Genomic DNA, 17650 nt, shown 5'->3' on the forward strand with positions numbered 1-17650 from the left:
TTATATCTGTAATTATCACCTAATTTGTGAAAAAAAAGTGCTGTAATTTAAAGGGGTCAATTAGAACTTTTGGCAAACTTTGAGTTTACCTGAGGTATATGCTAAGCGACTGAAGCCACTTTGACTGCAGGACTTCATTTCCATACTACCACCAAGTTGTGCACACTTTTCCCATGCTCACAAGTGACTTGCCATGCTGGGGGTTGTGGTGAGGTGGGAAGGAAGTGGAGATGGAATGGGGGCGGGGTTGAGACTGGCAGTTCCATGAAGAATAGAGTCAGAAATATTGGCCCTAATCTTCCAAGCAGTGGTAATCACTGTATGATTGCCACTCCGTTCCCTCCTCTCTGCCCCATGCCAGAGCTCCACATATCTGGCCAGGACTTCTGATCCCAGCATCTTCAGAAATGCAAAGTGGACAGTTGGGTCATGAGATCGGGTCAGGTTGAGTTGGTGGATAGTTGAGGGTTCAGGGGGTGGTCAAAGTGTTGTGGAGGAGTCGGGAAAGGTCAATGCGAATGATTGGGGTGGGGAGTCAGTTGCATAGTTAACCAAGAATTGGACTAGGATTTTTTCTGTCTAACATTTCCTGGTCAACTATTCAGGTATGTAAGCCAGAACTGTCAAAAGTCTTTAACGCTAACTCAAAGTTGGAGACCTTATCGGAGGGCTCCGGGGAGTATTGCCCATTGGAAGTTCAAACTTCCCAGGCAATTCCTACAATCTGGAGACCTGAAGATCTGGGTCATTATCTTCCTTCTCCTCATGCCCTACAAAGATCTTAAAAATAAACCCCAAAAGTCACCTTTTTGCGGTGCAACCTGTTAGTTAGGAAGCAGACTCATTGCCTAATACCAATGGACAATTGGTACCTTCGAGTTCCATCTGTATGTCTCTATGTATGTCATAGTACCCTGATCGCCATGTTAGAATCCTGCCTGAAAAAGGGAGAGTGCCTTGGTTACCCATGTGGATATTTCAGAGAAAATGGTGCCCAGCAGGAAGGGGTCGATAGGTGTATCCCTGTGATTTTGAGGTGCCACCACCTTGTTCTTACTGGGAAGTGGGAGTTAAAATTAAAGCCATAAACTCTTGTGCAATCATAAAAGTGCTTTGAGGCCAGGCGAGTTGGTGCAGTATGATAAATTACAACAGTTTTTGGTCAAATTTGTAACCATTTTAAAATGTGGAAAATGTCAAATGGCCACCTTGCTTATAATGATTTTGACAGCATATTCAAGGGATTAATTCATAATGGTTAGTTTCATTTAGCCACCAAGGAGCACAATAGTTACCACTTAAATGTTCAAATCTTACCAATGTATACTTTGTCCTTTAACTTCTCTTTTGTGGCATGGTCTTTCATCAAGTAACTTTGAACAACATCTGTACAACTGCTTGAACTGCAACTCCAGGGATTGCTTCTAGTTGTTGTTGATTGCCTTATCTGTAAAAAAATAATTCTTAATAAATCCTTGGCTAGCTAACATGATACAATGTGACCTGTCACACATCTTGTGAAATTTCATTTGGATGAAGAGGTTGCAGCTTCCTCATTCTACTCAATGTTTGAAGGAGAGCAGTTTCTTCTGTGTGACCGACTAAATGGAACTCTTCTATTATATAAACAGGATAGGGGTCTCCAGGAAATTAGCCAACAATTTACAAGTACCACCTTTTGCATTGGGTTGTATGCCTTGATTTTCATCTTCAAGGCGGGAGTTGTGAGTTGGGCCATTTCCCAACGTTAAAATACTACCTCAGTTCAGTAGATGACTGTGAGGCCCCCCAACTCTCATCCTCCATACCCCCTCATTCCCCATGCACTCCCTCACCCCTCCACACTTCCATACCCACCCCATACCCCATACCTCCCAAGTCCAATCATGGATCTCCATACCCCGTCACCTCCCCATGCCCACTGACCCAATATCAACAATGTACAGAACTCTTGAGCCCTAAAATAATATTGAGAAGCCTTTGAGATGCTCATGAAACTGTCAAAATAAACCAGCACAATTCAAAAATCCGCTTTAGAAGGACTCAATCCTATTAAGTGGTCATAAAACTGTCAAGGTAAATAAAATCACTGTCCCCTTGACAGCTGTGTCAACAATGTCTGCTGAGTTCCAAACCCCATTAGTGGTGCATCCTCTTCCAGTTGGTACCTCTGAGCTTTGGCTGAGTTCCAAACCCAATTAGTGGGGTTTGGAACTCAGGCAAACATTCATAATGGGATTCCATTGCACGGTTGAATAATCAAAACATCTGCAGCTGGATACAGTAAAATGCATTCAAAGAGTTCAACCTTTGAAACAGGGGAACATTGCCTGAGGAGCACTTCAAAGATCTCAGGCATCTATACAAGCTTAAAATAGGGAAACATATCTGAACAGTCAATCAAAGAGTTCAGGCATCTGTTCACGCCTAAAAGCAGGGAAAAGAATGTCTGAAATGTTAATAATTGTAAAACTTAAATCATATGGGGCCATCATCATTGTTAAATCTGAAGACTACTGTTGTTCAATGCAGAAGAATACTTTTTCCATTGGATAATTTATTTTAAAGGGGCTAGTTAGCTCAGTTGGCTAGATGAATAGCATCTGGCTCTGAATAATGGAAACAGCATGGGTTCAATTCCCCCTCTGGCTGGGCTAGTCTTGGGACCTGCCCCTTTGCATTTCTTCTGACAATGACAAACCATCACTGAAAAAAACTGCCAAGAAAAACAACTCCAGATGAAGTATCAACAGACAATGAGCCAAGGACCTTTCTTCAGATATAGCACTTTTTAAAAAAAATTTGTTCATGGGATGTGGATGTCATTGTCTAGAGCAGCATTTATTGTCCATCCCTAATTGCCCTTGTTCAGAGGGAATTAAAAGTCAACCACATTGCTGTGGGACTGGAATCACATGTAAGCCAGACCAGGTAAGGGCAGCAGATTTCTTTAACTAAAGTGAACCAAATGGGTTTTCACAACAATCAAAAATGGTTTCATTGTCATCGTCAGACTTTTAATTGAACACCAGATTTTTATTGAATTCAAATTTCACCATTTACCATGGTGGAATTTGAATCCTAGTCCCCAGGGCATTATCCTGAATCTCTGGAATACTAGTCCAGCGACCACTATGCCGCTGCCTCCCCTATTCCTCATGGAATGGAATGTACTCTAATGCATCTGAACGCACCTTCATTTTCATAATGCTGGTCAATTTAAGAACAAAGCTCCATCATCAATCTTTGTACTGAAAACATATTTAACATATACAGCATTCTGACATGTAAAGTTAGGAATACCTTTTGACCTTACCTGTCAAATGGTTCCCAACTCGAGACTAGGATTCCCCATTTTTCAGGACTCCTCGAAGCTGCCGTGAAACACCTCTCCTTGAGAAGCTGGCCCGAGTCTAAGGTTGAGGGGTGTTTGAAATGTCCACCTCCGCAATGCAGTTGGGAAGGTTGGGAGTGCTACATGTGGGCTCGCTACCCGCAACCGTATCCCACACCGTTAAAAATTGCCAGTGTTGGGAATTGGGGTAGAAATCCTGGAATTGGGACCCACTCACCATTTTTAAAGCCTATCCATCTCCATTGCAACATGGATGGAGACAGGAAGATCCAGCCCGTAGTCTTCTTTTGTCAGTCTTTATGGTTTTAACCATTGCCAAGGTCAATGGTCATTCAATAAAAGAGGCAACTATCAACTGAGTCATTTAGAACAAGTGACACTGGAGTTTATCTGTAAAATTATGACAAAAACTAACTTTTGCATCTTCTTCATGCATCTTTATTATTATCATCATTATTCAAGAAAGCAGGGAGACAGAAAGTTAGGGCAGGATTTTGAGATCTTTGGGCACGGTGGGGAGGCCTGGGAGTGGCCGCGAAATGGCCGCTTCCCGTGATCGGGCCCCAACCCTGATTTTACACTCTGGTGGGCCAATTAAGGCAGGTCACTGAAGCGCTTCCGGCACTGGTCCCAGGTGTGTTGCATCATGTCATTCCTGATCACTATTGCTGCCACCTCCACCCATGCCCTCTTGGTGAGGTGCAGTGGCCTCCTTCTCCCATTCCTGGGCAAGGGTGTCCCTCCTGGCAGCCACCTCCTCCAGGAGGAAGGTGAGGTAATCATCAGAAAAACAGTGGGCTGAGTGCCCATCCGATCTGCTCTCCTGCCTACCGTGCCCAGCTGCACTCGACTCCATTGCCAAAGTACGGGAGATGTCCTTTTGTGGCAGTCTTCCAGGGGCTACCTGGGCCACTTTTAAATTGGCCGCCAGTTCGCCATTGGACCCAGCGGCCGATAGGCCCCTGCTACCACTCGGCCCTTCCCGGCCAGTGCGGAGCCGTGTTTTACCCTGGGCGGGCCTTCGTTTAGATGAAGGGACCAAATTAATTGTAGCCAAATTTGCTGAAAATACAAACACAGGTGGGAAAGCAAATTGTGAGGAACACAATAGGGAGGATTTTCAAAGGCCGATGGAGCAGGACTGGTCGCTGCCGGCTGTTGAAGGCTGTTGAAGAAGGCTGGGTTGAGTGTGAATGGTTACCACCCGCAAGTGGTGGGCAGCCAATAGGCCCCTCTCCTGCACCAACTATAATTTTCCAATTGGCAGGGGGGCTCAACACAGCCGCTGAAACACAACAAGTGAGAGGAGACACCATCCAGGCGGGAGATGGTGGGGGCAGGAGGCAGCACGTCTTCTCTTTAGGGACTCCCCCTGCATCTACAGCTGCTTACCAGCCAGTAGAGGGGTTGCCCCTCCACGATCACAGCCTGGCAGCTTTGGCTGATTTTAAATCAAACTGTGATTTTGTGAGACACACTCTCTCTCTCTCTCTCTCTATCTCTCGTTCCCTGACTAACTCTCTCTCTCTGTATCTCTCTCTCTCTCTTGGTCTCTCTCTCTTGCTCTCTCTCTCTCTTGCCCTCTCACCCCCTCACTCTCGCTCTTTCTCTGTTGCTCTTCTCTCTCTCTTGCTCTCTCTCTCTCTATCTCTGTTGCTCTCTCTATCTCTTGTGCAGGCATCAATAGCTTGGAAACTAGGGCTGCAGATGTGTCCTTGCTGGAAAACCTTCTACTTTCTCTCCAGCTATGGGAGCCCGTCCATCCTGCTTAATTAGACAGCGAGCATGCCCTCTGATCACTAATTAGCCAGCGTGCCAGATGACTATTCCTGACACAGGGTAGGGTCTGGACCCAAATAGTAAATTCAGCCTAAAGAGGCTGCAAAGGGATATAGATAGGATAAGTGATTAGGTAAAAAAATTGGCAGATACAGTAATGTATCCAATTTGCAAGAAAAATTGCAAGTACAGAAAAACAAAATATTACTTACGCTGCAGTATGGAGGGATCTGGGTGTCCCTGTACATGAATTGTAAAATGGTAGCATACAGGTACATAAAGTGGTTAGGAAAGCTAATGGAATTTTGACCTTTATTACAAGGAGGAAAGAAGTACAAAAGTAGGGAAGTCTTGCTACAGGATGTTGGTGAAAGCACACTTACAGTACTGTGTAGAGTTTGGGTCACCTTGTTTAAGGGGGTAGGGGGGCTACTTGCTTTGGAAGTTCAGAGAGAGTTCATTTGGTTGACTCTAGGATGAAGGGGTTGTCTTATGAGGAAAGGCTGAGTGGGTTGGACCTACACTCATGGGATTTTAGAACAATGAGTGATGATCTTAATGAAGTATATAAGATTCTGAGGGGAATTGACATGGTCGATGTTGAGTGGGAGTCCCTCTTCATTGGAGAATCTAAAATTAGGTGTCTTAGTTTCAGAGTAACATGGAAATGAGGAGGAATTTCTTCTCTCAGAGAGTCATGAATCAATTGAAGTCTCCACCCAGAGAGCTGTGGAGGTCTGAATACATTCAAGGCTGAGATCAATAGGTCTTTGAATTTTTGAGGAGTCAAGGGTATGGAGGACAGGCAGGAAAATGGACTTGAGATCAAGATTAGATCAGCCATGATCTTATTAAATGGCGGAGCAGGCTTGAGGGCCAGATAGCCAATGCCTGCTCCTATTTCTTAAGTTCCTATTATTGCTTTCATCCTTTTGTTAGAAGATGAGAGACAGAGCTTACCTCTGCCTTGGCTGAAAGGCAAGACAGTCCACCCACCTCTCATAACTAACTATAATGAAAGAGTTGCTCATGGTATATGAAGTATAAGAAATAAAGAAGACAAGGTACTTGACTCATTTTTAGGTAACATTCTCCTCATTCCTCAAGTTGATATATTCAACATGGCATCCTTCTCAAATTCCAACCCTTCTTTCTCAGCTCAAACATGAAGCACCTCCTATAGACAAAAAAAAAACCTGAAGATAACTGACAGAGCAGGCTCTTTCATGAAAAGTGGAAAGGATAGATCATGTTGTTCAATTATGAAAAGTTTTTTTTAGAGTAACAGTTATCATGTTTCTATGTTTAATCAGGTTTCTTATATTTATATCTTGATTTCAAGATTAACACATAAAATGAGTCAAGTATCTTTACACTTGTTTAATAAATTCTTCATAGCTATTCCTGCAACACAAGCGCTTTGATGTAAGGGTCCTTTCTACTCAGAAGTATAACTGCTCTCCAATGATACAACACCACCCGAATAATTCACAAGTATGCATAAGTTGGCGTGTTACATTTTATGATTTTTCAGAGTCTAAATGCTTGTAAAATGAAAACATTTATGGAAAATATGCTTTCAGCTACCTTAATGTTGCTTTTTTGTCTTTATTAGGCACAAATAATGAAGGGAACCTGAGTCTGTCTAACAGAGAAGAGAACTGTGGAATAGGAAATCTATCAGAGACACAGGATAGAAATGCCAATAACCCCTTGACCAGCTTGTCTCCTGGGGTAACTGCAGCTCCAGCAGTGGAGAATGGGAATCAACTTTTGAATGGTAATTTGTATTTCACTTATCAGTGAGATTTTACAGCTGTGCATGCAGTGAATATTTGAAAGTGAAAACAATGTCCAGAAAAAAAAACACGTTCTGTCTCTCCTCGAGATCCGATGATCTCCACAAGTACTCTAAACGTGTAAAATCCTCGAGGGCCTGCAAGCAGCAATACATGTGTCATATATAATACATTTGAGTGGGAACTCAGGACTCTCATGAATTCCTGGATGTTTGGAATTCCTCCAAATGACAAATAGAGAATAGCAGAATGATCAGTACTGTGCTTTAAGACTTAATGGCACATACTGCTTGCTTATTTAAGGTGATTAGGGAACCTATTTTTTTTTTAAAGTTTGCAAGGGTTTCAAGAATGAAAATTTGAATTATTCGGAATTAGAAAGCTGAAATCTGTTGTATTCCCTTTATGTGGGCCTCTTATACACCTTTATTAAGTGTATAATATGACATAAACTTTGTTTACAGTATAATGTATTCACATTGATAGATAGGAGGACATGCGTTTTGTCTACTTTGAAGGTGTCCACAGCTCGTTGCTATTCATTTGAAAATTTCCATCAAAAATGCTGGATGCTGCACTGGATTTGATACCTGAGTTGGCATATAATTAGTTTACTTTCAACAGACATTGGAGATGTACAAAATAACCATGAAAATAATGGTGCTTAAATTTCGACGGGAAAAGAAAAGCATGCCATATGCTTGCAAGCTCATTCCAGTTCCATGTAAAAATGACCTGAGAAAAAGTACTGATGTGATTTTGTAAGCTTTCTTGCATCTTTAAAGAGGGACAAAAGTAAAACATGTGGGCTTAGAACTTACACAATGAAATACTAATGTACAATGGCATTTGTCTCAGATCCCTCTGTCCGTGGAGTAAATTTTCAGGAATTACGATTGAATTCCCAGCATGGAGTCTCACTTGACAGAAACATGGACTGGAGAATCGGAAACTGAGGTCAACACTCCGGATTCATGCTGCTTATTTCTTGGCCTGTTTTTCTGTGCTCTGATTGAACAAGACTGTGCCAAGAGGTTTTCTGAGAATTTCATCCTCTATATTAGCAGAGCCATTAAGGGATTAACTCCTCTGCTTAAATCCCAGACAAACAAATTTCAGATGGACTTGCTAAATAATCTTGTGCTAACATCCCACGTTGTTGTTTCTTTCCTTTTCCATATAGCATCATATTGAGGACAATCGTAGATACCAAATTATGTCTACACAGCCTAAACAAAGTGGAGTCCAAATAAAACTAAGTTGTAAAATGGAATGATAGTCATTTTGAGAAATATGCTGAGGCAGTTCCATGGTGAGATGTTTCTCATTGGAGGTCCAACATGCTGGAGCATCCCCAACATTCTTCATATTCTGGGGTCTGTATTCAACATCCCTATAATAGATGCAAGATGGATGCAACAATAACCAATTTAGCAGTTCAATCTGCATGTGGGTTTGGATCACTGATAAATTTATTGGGGCCTTTCCTCAGCCATTTCTGGGCCATTTGAAATGAGTGCGGGCCTCATTTCAATATTAAGATGAGCTCCTGTCCCATTTTGAGCTGGACTCTGAAATTTGCTCTGTCAGTTCTTGTACTTCGGAAACTCTTAGGTAATATTTCCACGCCTAAACAGCCTAACTCAAAGTCCTTAAAGAGATCACTGAATGTTGCTCAAAAAAGGCCCCACTTTGTAAAATTTAGTTCTTCTGTTTGCACAATACTACTGCATACATCTGTGCATCAGCCCCCTCCCCTTCGCCTTCCTCCACATACATATCCATGGGTCTCAGAGTCAGTCAAAATGTGACACGAATGTTTAGTATCTGCAGCTCACTTCAATTATATCCATGGGCCTTGAGGATGAATTTAGCATGGTCTTTGATCCTTTCTATTCTCCCTTGACATTGATGCAAATTATTGCAAACCCGATTGGTTTAGGACACTATTGGCTTTAGGCCCTGCCAATTCTTCAATGCTGCCTTCTATTGATGAAATGCTGAGCTGGATGCCATGTGAAGGCTATATGCTTCCTTACAAGATGAAGAAGTACTATAATTCTCCTCTTTACTTTTGAGCTGCTGGATCAGGAGCAGTGTTGGAATCTGAGTTGAGTTATGGTTTATTTCATTGAAAGATCTGGAGATGGGAAAAGGAAAATGACTCTAGAATCAAAATAGATTTTTTTTACTATTTAGTGTCCTTTTCTTCTCTGAGCTTCACAAAGGTGGATTTCACTGCTCACGTGACTTTTACTGTAAAGAAATTCAAGATCTGAACTCACATTGTAGAATTATGGTAATTATAGTAATACTGAAATGCATTGATTCTCTGACTAGTGATTGAGAAGATGATTAAGCAAAACTGGTCGTAGTTGATATACCTAAACAGCTGATCATATGGAACAACAGAAAGAACAATACTATACCCCAAAATTATCTAATTGCTTTTTTTCACCTCCTACCCTCACTCCTTCCAGTGCAAAAAAAATCATGAGTAAAATGTAATGTGTACTTTACAAATGTTTAAAAATATTTATGTTGTATCATACATTATGTTTACAATCTAATTGTGTTTGATGGTAACATGTTGGGGCATACTTGTCTCCTTTGCATGTTGTTTTTGGTGCTTTTTCATTTCAGACTGGCTCTATCTTTCAGGAAGCTGCATTTCTCCGGGTGATGTGGTTTATGCAGTCAAATAACGATATTGAGTCTTTGCTTATTTTAGTAACATCTTGCTTTTGTAATTTCCAGTGTAATATTATTGATCAAATTCTGGTCTAAAATTTCTATCAGTGTCTTATCTCTGATGAATTACATTTTCAATAAAAAGAATATATTTCAGTGTATTTTTATTTTCAGTTCAAATAAATTAAATGGATAGATATTTCAGTTTCTGGGTTGTTGTAGAAGATGATTTTTGTCATGGCTGTACTTCCCCTGAATTTCAGTACTACTACAAATTACTTATTACGTAGTGCTTACACAAGTTATGTGGTTTCAAGGGTTTGTGGTTTTTGTAATTGATACTTTAAAGGGGTCTGTATGATTGACACTTTTATTAGCTTGTGGTGAAGATTCTTTTTCAACATATTATAAAGTTATGAATTAACTTCTTTAAAACAAAGTTTTTTTTCACACATCCCACCATACACTTTAGGTTTCATTAGTTTGAAATAGTGAACAGTGGGTCAATAGTGTTGAAGCATAGTGGCATGAGGGGCCATAAGGGCAGACAGAGCTTGGCATGGCGGGGAATGAGGGACCATGGGGGTGAGTGGGGCATTGAGGTCACATGGATGAGACATAGGGAGCATTTTGAGGGTGACAGCTGGAGGGCCTTTGCATTTTTATTTTAACTGGGACAAGTCCCATGTTACCGAAGTAACCTTTTAAACAGCCCCTGCCTCCACACCCAGTAGCCCCTGTGGCTGCCTCTGAACTTCTTCCCAGGTCGGATGGCCCAACTCAAGCTCACATTCTCCCCCAGCAATGAAGATCCAACCTTTAGGGCACTTTCCCCCAAGGTAGGCAAGCTCAGCTGGGAATTTTCCCAACTCCAGCTACCCACCTCAAGATGAAAATGCAAGCCATACTGCTCATTCATTTATAGATAACTTAGAGGCTTTGAATGATTATGAATTAGGTGTGTTAGATGTTGGCCTGTCACCTCCAGGACTCATGTTCAGATCTAGCCCAAACTGTGGCAATGAAAGACAGCTGGAGGCACCATCTTTTGGTTGAGATGGTAAGCCTAAGCTGAATCTGCCCTCTCGGCTGGGTGTAAAAGGTTCCACGGTACTACTTCAAAAAAGAGCAGGGGAGTGCTCATGATATCCTGAATGGCCAACATTTATCCTTCAACCAACACATAAAACAGATGGGTATAGTTATTCTTCTCCTTATTGTTTGTGAGATTTACTACATGTGGGAAATTGGAGTTGAGGCCAAAATGAGATCAGCCATGATCGCAATGAATGGCGGGGCAGGCTCGAGGAGCTGAATTGCCTACTCCTGCTCCTAGTTCTTATGTTCTATGCAAATTGGCAGCCACGTTTCTTACATTACAACAGTGCCTACACTTCAAATGTACTTAACTGGCTGTAAGGTGCTTTGGGATCACATGAAACTTGTCATATAAATGTGAGTCTTTCTTTCTCCTTTTCTCTTTCAATCCTCATGGTTCATGTGTATCATTTTTAACAACTGTCACTTCTAAAGATGGAATTTTAACTTAATCCTACATTAAATCATTTCTCTTATCCTAAGCTTTCTCAGTACTTAGACCAGATCATTTCTGGGTGTATATTAGATGTGTGTTTCGGTTTTGTTCACCAGTTAGTTTCCATGTTGAACACAAACCTTTCCCCAAGCTTAGTTGAAGTGAAACCCAAAAGAAGGGAAATAACAAACACTGTACCTATGGTTTTAGGATGGGCCGTCCATTACAAGCAAGGTCTTGGCAGTATATCATGGCCTCAAGAAACTCCCCCTAAATCTCCGTACTGACAACACAGGCAGAACCAGAACCAGGAAGAACATCATTGGTTTGTTGAAGGTGTGAAATGCTGAACAAATTTATTTTTGCTCCCACACTGCCCATCTGCTGATATCCACTGCCCCATTGCCAGGAAAAAGACAAAGCTAACTAGATGGATTAAATATATTTTTCATTTTTTAAATGTTGTAATTGTAAAATGTTCTAGTTGCTACAAATTAAAAATTATACAATTTAAAAGATTGTAATTTCTTTTTAATTTGACTGAATTAAGCATTTGTTAAATGAATGACTTAAGAATTTCATACAACTGTGTCATTGCATTTGTTACTGATATTGAACTATATAATTTCAAGCTGTTGCATGAGCATAAGTAGAGCTTTTGCCTCATTCAGTAGGTTATAGGTTCACAATCTACTCCAGGACTTGAGCATGTAATGTAGACTGGCACTTCAGTGCAGTACTGCAGCCTCCAAATTATTTTTGGCCCAGGATGTACTCCTGAAGATGCACTGGGGGACCTCACAGAAGTCCCCACAAAAGGGCTGCACATTAATTGCAACCACAACACCCCCCACCCCCCGCCCCTCCCACCCAGCCTCCACCCTCCCACAATCATCCTTCCCACTTAATTTGCACACTTAGCTTCTCCCTGACTCCTCAAAGCGGCTGGACCTTTAAACCTAACAACTTTACAGCTGCCGGTGCCATAAAAAAAGGTCATGAAGAAGGGTCATACAGACTCAAAACGTTAACTCTGTTTCTCTCTCCACAGATGCTGCTAGATCTGCTGAGTTTTTCCAGCAATTTTTGTTTTTGTTTCAAGTTTCCAGCATCTGCAGTATTTTGCTTTTACTATTAAAAAGGGTGTGGCTTCCTTTTCTTCGGCTCTGCTGCATTTAATTGAAGGCCTTAGGAACCCACTGCATTGCACTTTTCTCACCCAGCTTGAGTCGGAAGATAGGGCGAGAAAGGTGCAGCTGCATTCTAGTGCAAGTAAAAAAAGAGCAGAGTGGGATTGCCACTTCTCAAAAGTTCTGGTCCTTATCTTTCTCGTGAGGCATCAAATGAAATCTGTCTGTTCAGGTGAACCTCAAAAATCCCCTGATGATGCAAAGAAGAACAGAGCATCACTTCCAGTGTGCTAGGCAACATTTTGGGATATAGATCAAGAGAAATGTAACTTCCTTCATGCTTACTGATCAGTTATAAATTCCTGTTCCCTCCATTCATTTGAAGTCTTCAATGAAAATTAAATAAATCAGCAGAAACATAACACATGTATGACAGATTCACAAAGAATGTTAATAATTATAGAAGCTCCCCTCCAAGCCACACACCATTCTGACTTGGAATTATATTGCCATTCCTTCACTGTCGCTGGGTCAATATCCTGGAACTCCCTCCCTAACAACACTGTGGGTGTACCTGCACCACACAGACTTCAGCGGCTCAAGAAGTTAGCTCATCGCCTTTTCAAGGGCAACTAGGGATGGGCACTAAAAAGACCAGCCTAGCCAGCAACACCCATATCTCATGAAAGAATAAAAAAAAAAATCTGAAAGGGAATATTTTATAATTGTTTTGCTATAATGTATATAACTAAGGATTTGAATCAAACTCTATGATTTTTAGGTAAACTGATTTTTACTTTAAAACTCATGGATAACAAATCTGCTTTTAAAAATAGGAATTTTTTTTTGGACTAATTTTATGCCTTCTGATGTTTACTATGATTACTATGGAAGTTTCAGTTTAAAAAGGCAAACAAGAAACTTGAGGCCTGATTCCACCCCCAAATTAGCCCTGAAGTTATAATTTTAGCACTGTCACAGCATAATCATTACAATATATTTCATTCTTTAATTCACACCAGAAGAAGATTAATCCATGGCCATCCTGTACAAACTACCAAAGCTATAGATTCAACAGGACAGCTCTATTCCAAGTGCCCACCCAATAAATCTGATTTACAAGCATTTTTTTTCTATTTGAAAATCTCAAAGCCTGGTGTCAAATACTGGCATCAAAGGAAGAAAATATTATTAATCACTTTGTTCAGTGTACTCTGAGTAACGCTGTGCCACACTATAAATCAAGGGATTATAAATCAAGATATGTAAAAGTTTACTCAAGGAGGTTTGAAATGTGGAGCCTAATCAGAAAGTTAAAAAACAGGAATAATTTTATAAACTTAATATAGTTGTGTTACAATTCTCTCTGTGCTATTTTAGGCATACAATAATGAACAGTTAAATTAAAAGAGCAGCATAAGTCTAACAAAGCACTTAGAGGAATGTAGTAAAGTCTTGTTTAAAATGCATATATGAACTTTGTGATTCAGAAAATGTACAAATAAACTAGGAGCAGGAGTAGGCCATTCGACCCTTTGAGCGTGTTCTGCCATTCCGTAAGATCATGACTGATCTGAGTGTAACCTCAACTCCACATTCCTGCCTACTCCTGATAACATTTTAGCTTCTTGCTTATCAAGAATCTATCTACCTCTGCCTTAAAATATTCAGACACTGTTTTAACTGCTTTTTGAGGAAGAGTTCCAAAGACTCACAACCCTCTGAGAGAAGAAAATTCTGCTCATCTCTGTTTTAAATGTTGACCATTTATTTTTAAAAAGTGCCCCCTAGCACTAGATTCTCCCACAAGGGAAAACATCCTCTCCACATCCACCCTGTCAAGACCCCTCAGGATTTTACATGTTTCAACCCAGTTTTGTCTTACTCTTCCAAACTTCAATGGATACAAGTCTAGCCTGTTCAACCTTATCTCATAACACAACCCACCCAATTCAGGTATTAGTTTAGTAAGCCTTCTCTGAACTGCTTCTAACACATTTACATCTTCCCTTAGATGAGGGCACCAATACTGTACACAGTACTCCAGATGTGGTCTCACCGATGCCCTGTATAACTGAAGCATAACCTCCCTACTTTTGTATTCAATTCCCCTCACAATAAATGATAACATTCTATTAGCTTTCCTAATTACTTGCTGCAGTTGCCTACTAGCATTTTGCAATTCATGCACTAGGATGGAGAGGTGATGGCATAGTAGCATTGTCACTGGATTAGTAATCCAGGAACCCATGGTAATATTCTGGGGACCCGGGTGGTGGAACTTGAATTTGAATTCAATAAAAATCTGGAATTAAAAGTCCATTGATGACTATGAAACCATTGTTGATTGTTGTAAAAACCCATCTGGTTCACTAATGCCCTTTAGGGAAGGAAATCAGCTGTCCTGACCTGGTCTGACCTACATATGACTCCTGACTCCTGTAGTTAGCTCTTAAATGCCCTCTGAACAGGGCAATTAGGGGTGGGCAATAAATTCTGGCTTAGCCAGAGACAACCAGCAGTCCATGTCCAAATGCAGCAAGACCTGGACAATATCCAGGCTTGGGCTGACAAATGGCAAGTAACATTCGCGCCACACAAGTGTCAGGCAATGACCATCTCCAATAAGGGAGAATCCAACCATTGCCCCTTGATGTTCAATGGCATTACCATCCCTGAATTCCCCCACTATCAACATCCTGGGGGTTACTATTGACTAGAAACTGAACTGGACTAGCCATATAAATACTGTGGCTACAAAGGCAGGTCAGAGGTTAGGAATCGTGTGACGAGTAACTCACATCCTGACTCCCCAAAGCCTGTCCACCATCTACAAGGCACAAGTCGGGAATGTGATGGAATACTCCCCATTTGCCTGAATGAATGCAGCTCCTATAACACTGAAGAGGCTGGATACTGTCTAGGACAAAGCAGTCAGCTTTGCAAAGCACTCCCTCCACCACCGATGCATAGTAGCAGCAGTGTGTACCATCTACAAGATGCACTGTCAGAATTCACCAAGGCTCCTTAGGCAGCACTTTCCAAACTGGTGACCACTACCACCTAGAAGGACAAGGACAGCAGAAAGATGGGAACGCCAACACCTGGAAGTTCTGCTCCAAGTCGTTCACCATCCTGACTTGGAAATATATCACCGTTCCTTCACTGTTGCTGAGTCAAAATCCTGGAACTTTCTTCCTAACAGCACTGTGGGTATACCTACACTACATGGGCTGCAGCGGTTCAAGATGGCAGCTCATTACCACCTTCTCAAGGGCAACTAGGGATGGCCAATAGATGCTGACCCAGCCAGTGAAGCCCACATCCCATGAATGAATAAAAAAAAATCTACATTCCATGAATGAGTTAAAAATCATTTAGATCCCTCAGCAACTCAGAGCTCTGCAATCTCTTGCCATTTAGATAACATGCTTCTTTTTTATTTTTCCTGCCAAAATAGACAATCTCACATTTTCCCACATTATACTCCATTTTCCAGATCTGCCCACTTTATCTATATCCCTTTGTAGCCATCATGTGCCCTCTTCATATTTTACTATCCTACCTATCTTTGTGTCATCAGCAAACTTAGCAACCATAATTTAGGTCCCTTCATCTAAGTCATTTACATAAATTATAAAAAGTTGAGGGCCCAGCACTGATCCCTGTGGCACACCACGCGTTACATCATGCCAACCAGAAAAAGATCTATTTATGCCTACCCTCTGTTTCCTTTTAACTAGCTAATCTTCTAAACATGCCAATATGTTACCCCCTACACTATGAGCTTTTATTTTTCGCAATATCCTTTAAGGTGGTACCTTATCAAATGATTTTTGGAAATTCAAGTACCCCACATCTACAGGTTCCCCTTTATAAATCTTGTTTGTTACTTCCTCAAAAAACTCTAATAAATTAGTTACACACAATTTCCCTTGCACAAAGTCATGTTGACTCTGCCTGATTACCCTTATTTTTTTCCAAGTTTCCTGCCATAACATCTTCAATAATAGCTTCGAACATTTTCCCAATGACAGACGTTAAGCTAACTGGCCTATAGTTTCCCACTTTGTGTTTCCCTTTTTGAATAAAGGAGTTACTTACCAATCTAATGGAACCTTCTCCAAATCTAGGGAATTTTGGAAAATTAAAACCAATGCATCAACTATCTCACTAGCTACTTCTTTTAAGACCCTAGGATGAAGTCCATCAAGGCCTGAGGAGCTGTCAGCCCACAGTTCCAACAATCTTCTCAGTACCACTTCCCTGATGATTGTAACTTTCTTGAGTTCCTCCCTCCCTTATTTCCTGATTTACAGCTATTTCTTGGATTTTACTTGCATCCTCTAAAGTGAAGACCATTGCAAAATACCTGTTCAATTCATCTGCCATCTCATTTTCCATTATTAATTGCCCAGACTCGCTTTCTACTGGGACAACGGTCACTTTGTTAAATATTTTCTTTTTCAAATATCTATAGAAACTCTTAATATCTGTCTTTATATTTCTAGATAGCTTTCTCTCATACTCTAATTTTTCCTTCCTTATCAATTTTGGTCATTTTTTGCTGTTTTTTTAAATATTCTGTCCAATCTTGTGACCTACCAGCCACATTTGCACAATTATATGCTCTTTCTTTAAGTTTGGTACAATATTTAATTTTTTTAGTTAACCGCGGACGATGGGTCCTCCCCTTGGAATTTTTCTTTCTCATTGGATTGCATCTATTTTGTGTATTCAGAAATATCCCTTTAAATATCTGCCACTGCATATCTATTGACCTATCCCTTAATCTAATTTACCAGTTTACTTTAGTTAGTTGTGCTTTCATGCCCTCACAATTGCCCTTATATAAGTTTATAATAATAGTCTTGTACTCATTCTTCTCTCCCTCAAACTGAATGTAATATCCAATCATATTATGATCACTACTACCCAGGGGCACCTTCACTATGAGGTAATTAATTAATCCTAACCCATTGCACAATACCTGGCCTAGTAAACCCTGCGCTCTGGTTGGCTCCAGAACATGTTATTCTATGAAACTATCCTGAAAACATTCTATGAGTTCCTCATCTAGGCTATTTATGCCCATCTGATTTTCCCAGTCTATATGCAGATTAAAATCCCCCATGATTATTGCCATACCTTTTTGACAAGTTCCTATTATTTCTTCCTTTATACCCCATCCTACCATTTGGACACTGTTAGGGTGCTTAAGCATCAATCCACAAGTGACTTCTTGCCTTTATCATTTCTCATCTCAACCAACACCGCTTCTACATCCTGGTTTCCTAAACTTAGGTCATCCATCACTATTGTGCGAATAGCATTATTAATTAATAGAGCCAACCCTCTACCT

The 17650-nt window shown here is 40.8% G+C and overlaps 1 protein-coding gene across 1 annotated transcript in view; it reads left to right on the top strand.

Moving 5' to 3' along the window:
• Positions 1–6940, top strand: part of myo16 (myosin XVI) — a 657504-nt gene extending 650564 nt beyond the window's left edge. The window contains exon 35 of the mRNA XM_041198724.1: positions 6750–6940. Within this exon, the coding sequence (XP_041054658.1) occupies positions 6750–6940 (191 nt within the window). The remainder of the gene's footprint in view (positions 1–6749) is intronic.
• Positions 6941–17650: the final 10710 nt, after the last annotated feature.

Source organism: Carcharodon carcharias, chromosome 11 (genome assembly GCF_017639515.1).
Source record: "Carcharodon carcharias isolate sCarCar2 chromosome 11, sCarCar2.pri, whole genome shotgun sequence".
Taxonomy (NCBI): domain Eukaryota; kingdom Metazoa; phylum Chordata; class Chondrichthyes; order Lamniformes; family Lamnidae; genus Carcharodon; species Carcharodon carcharias.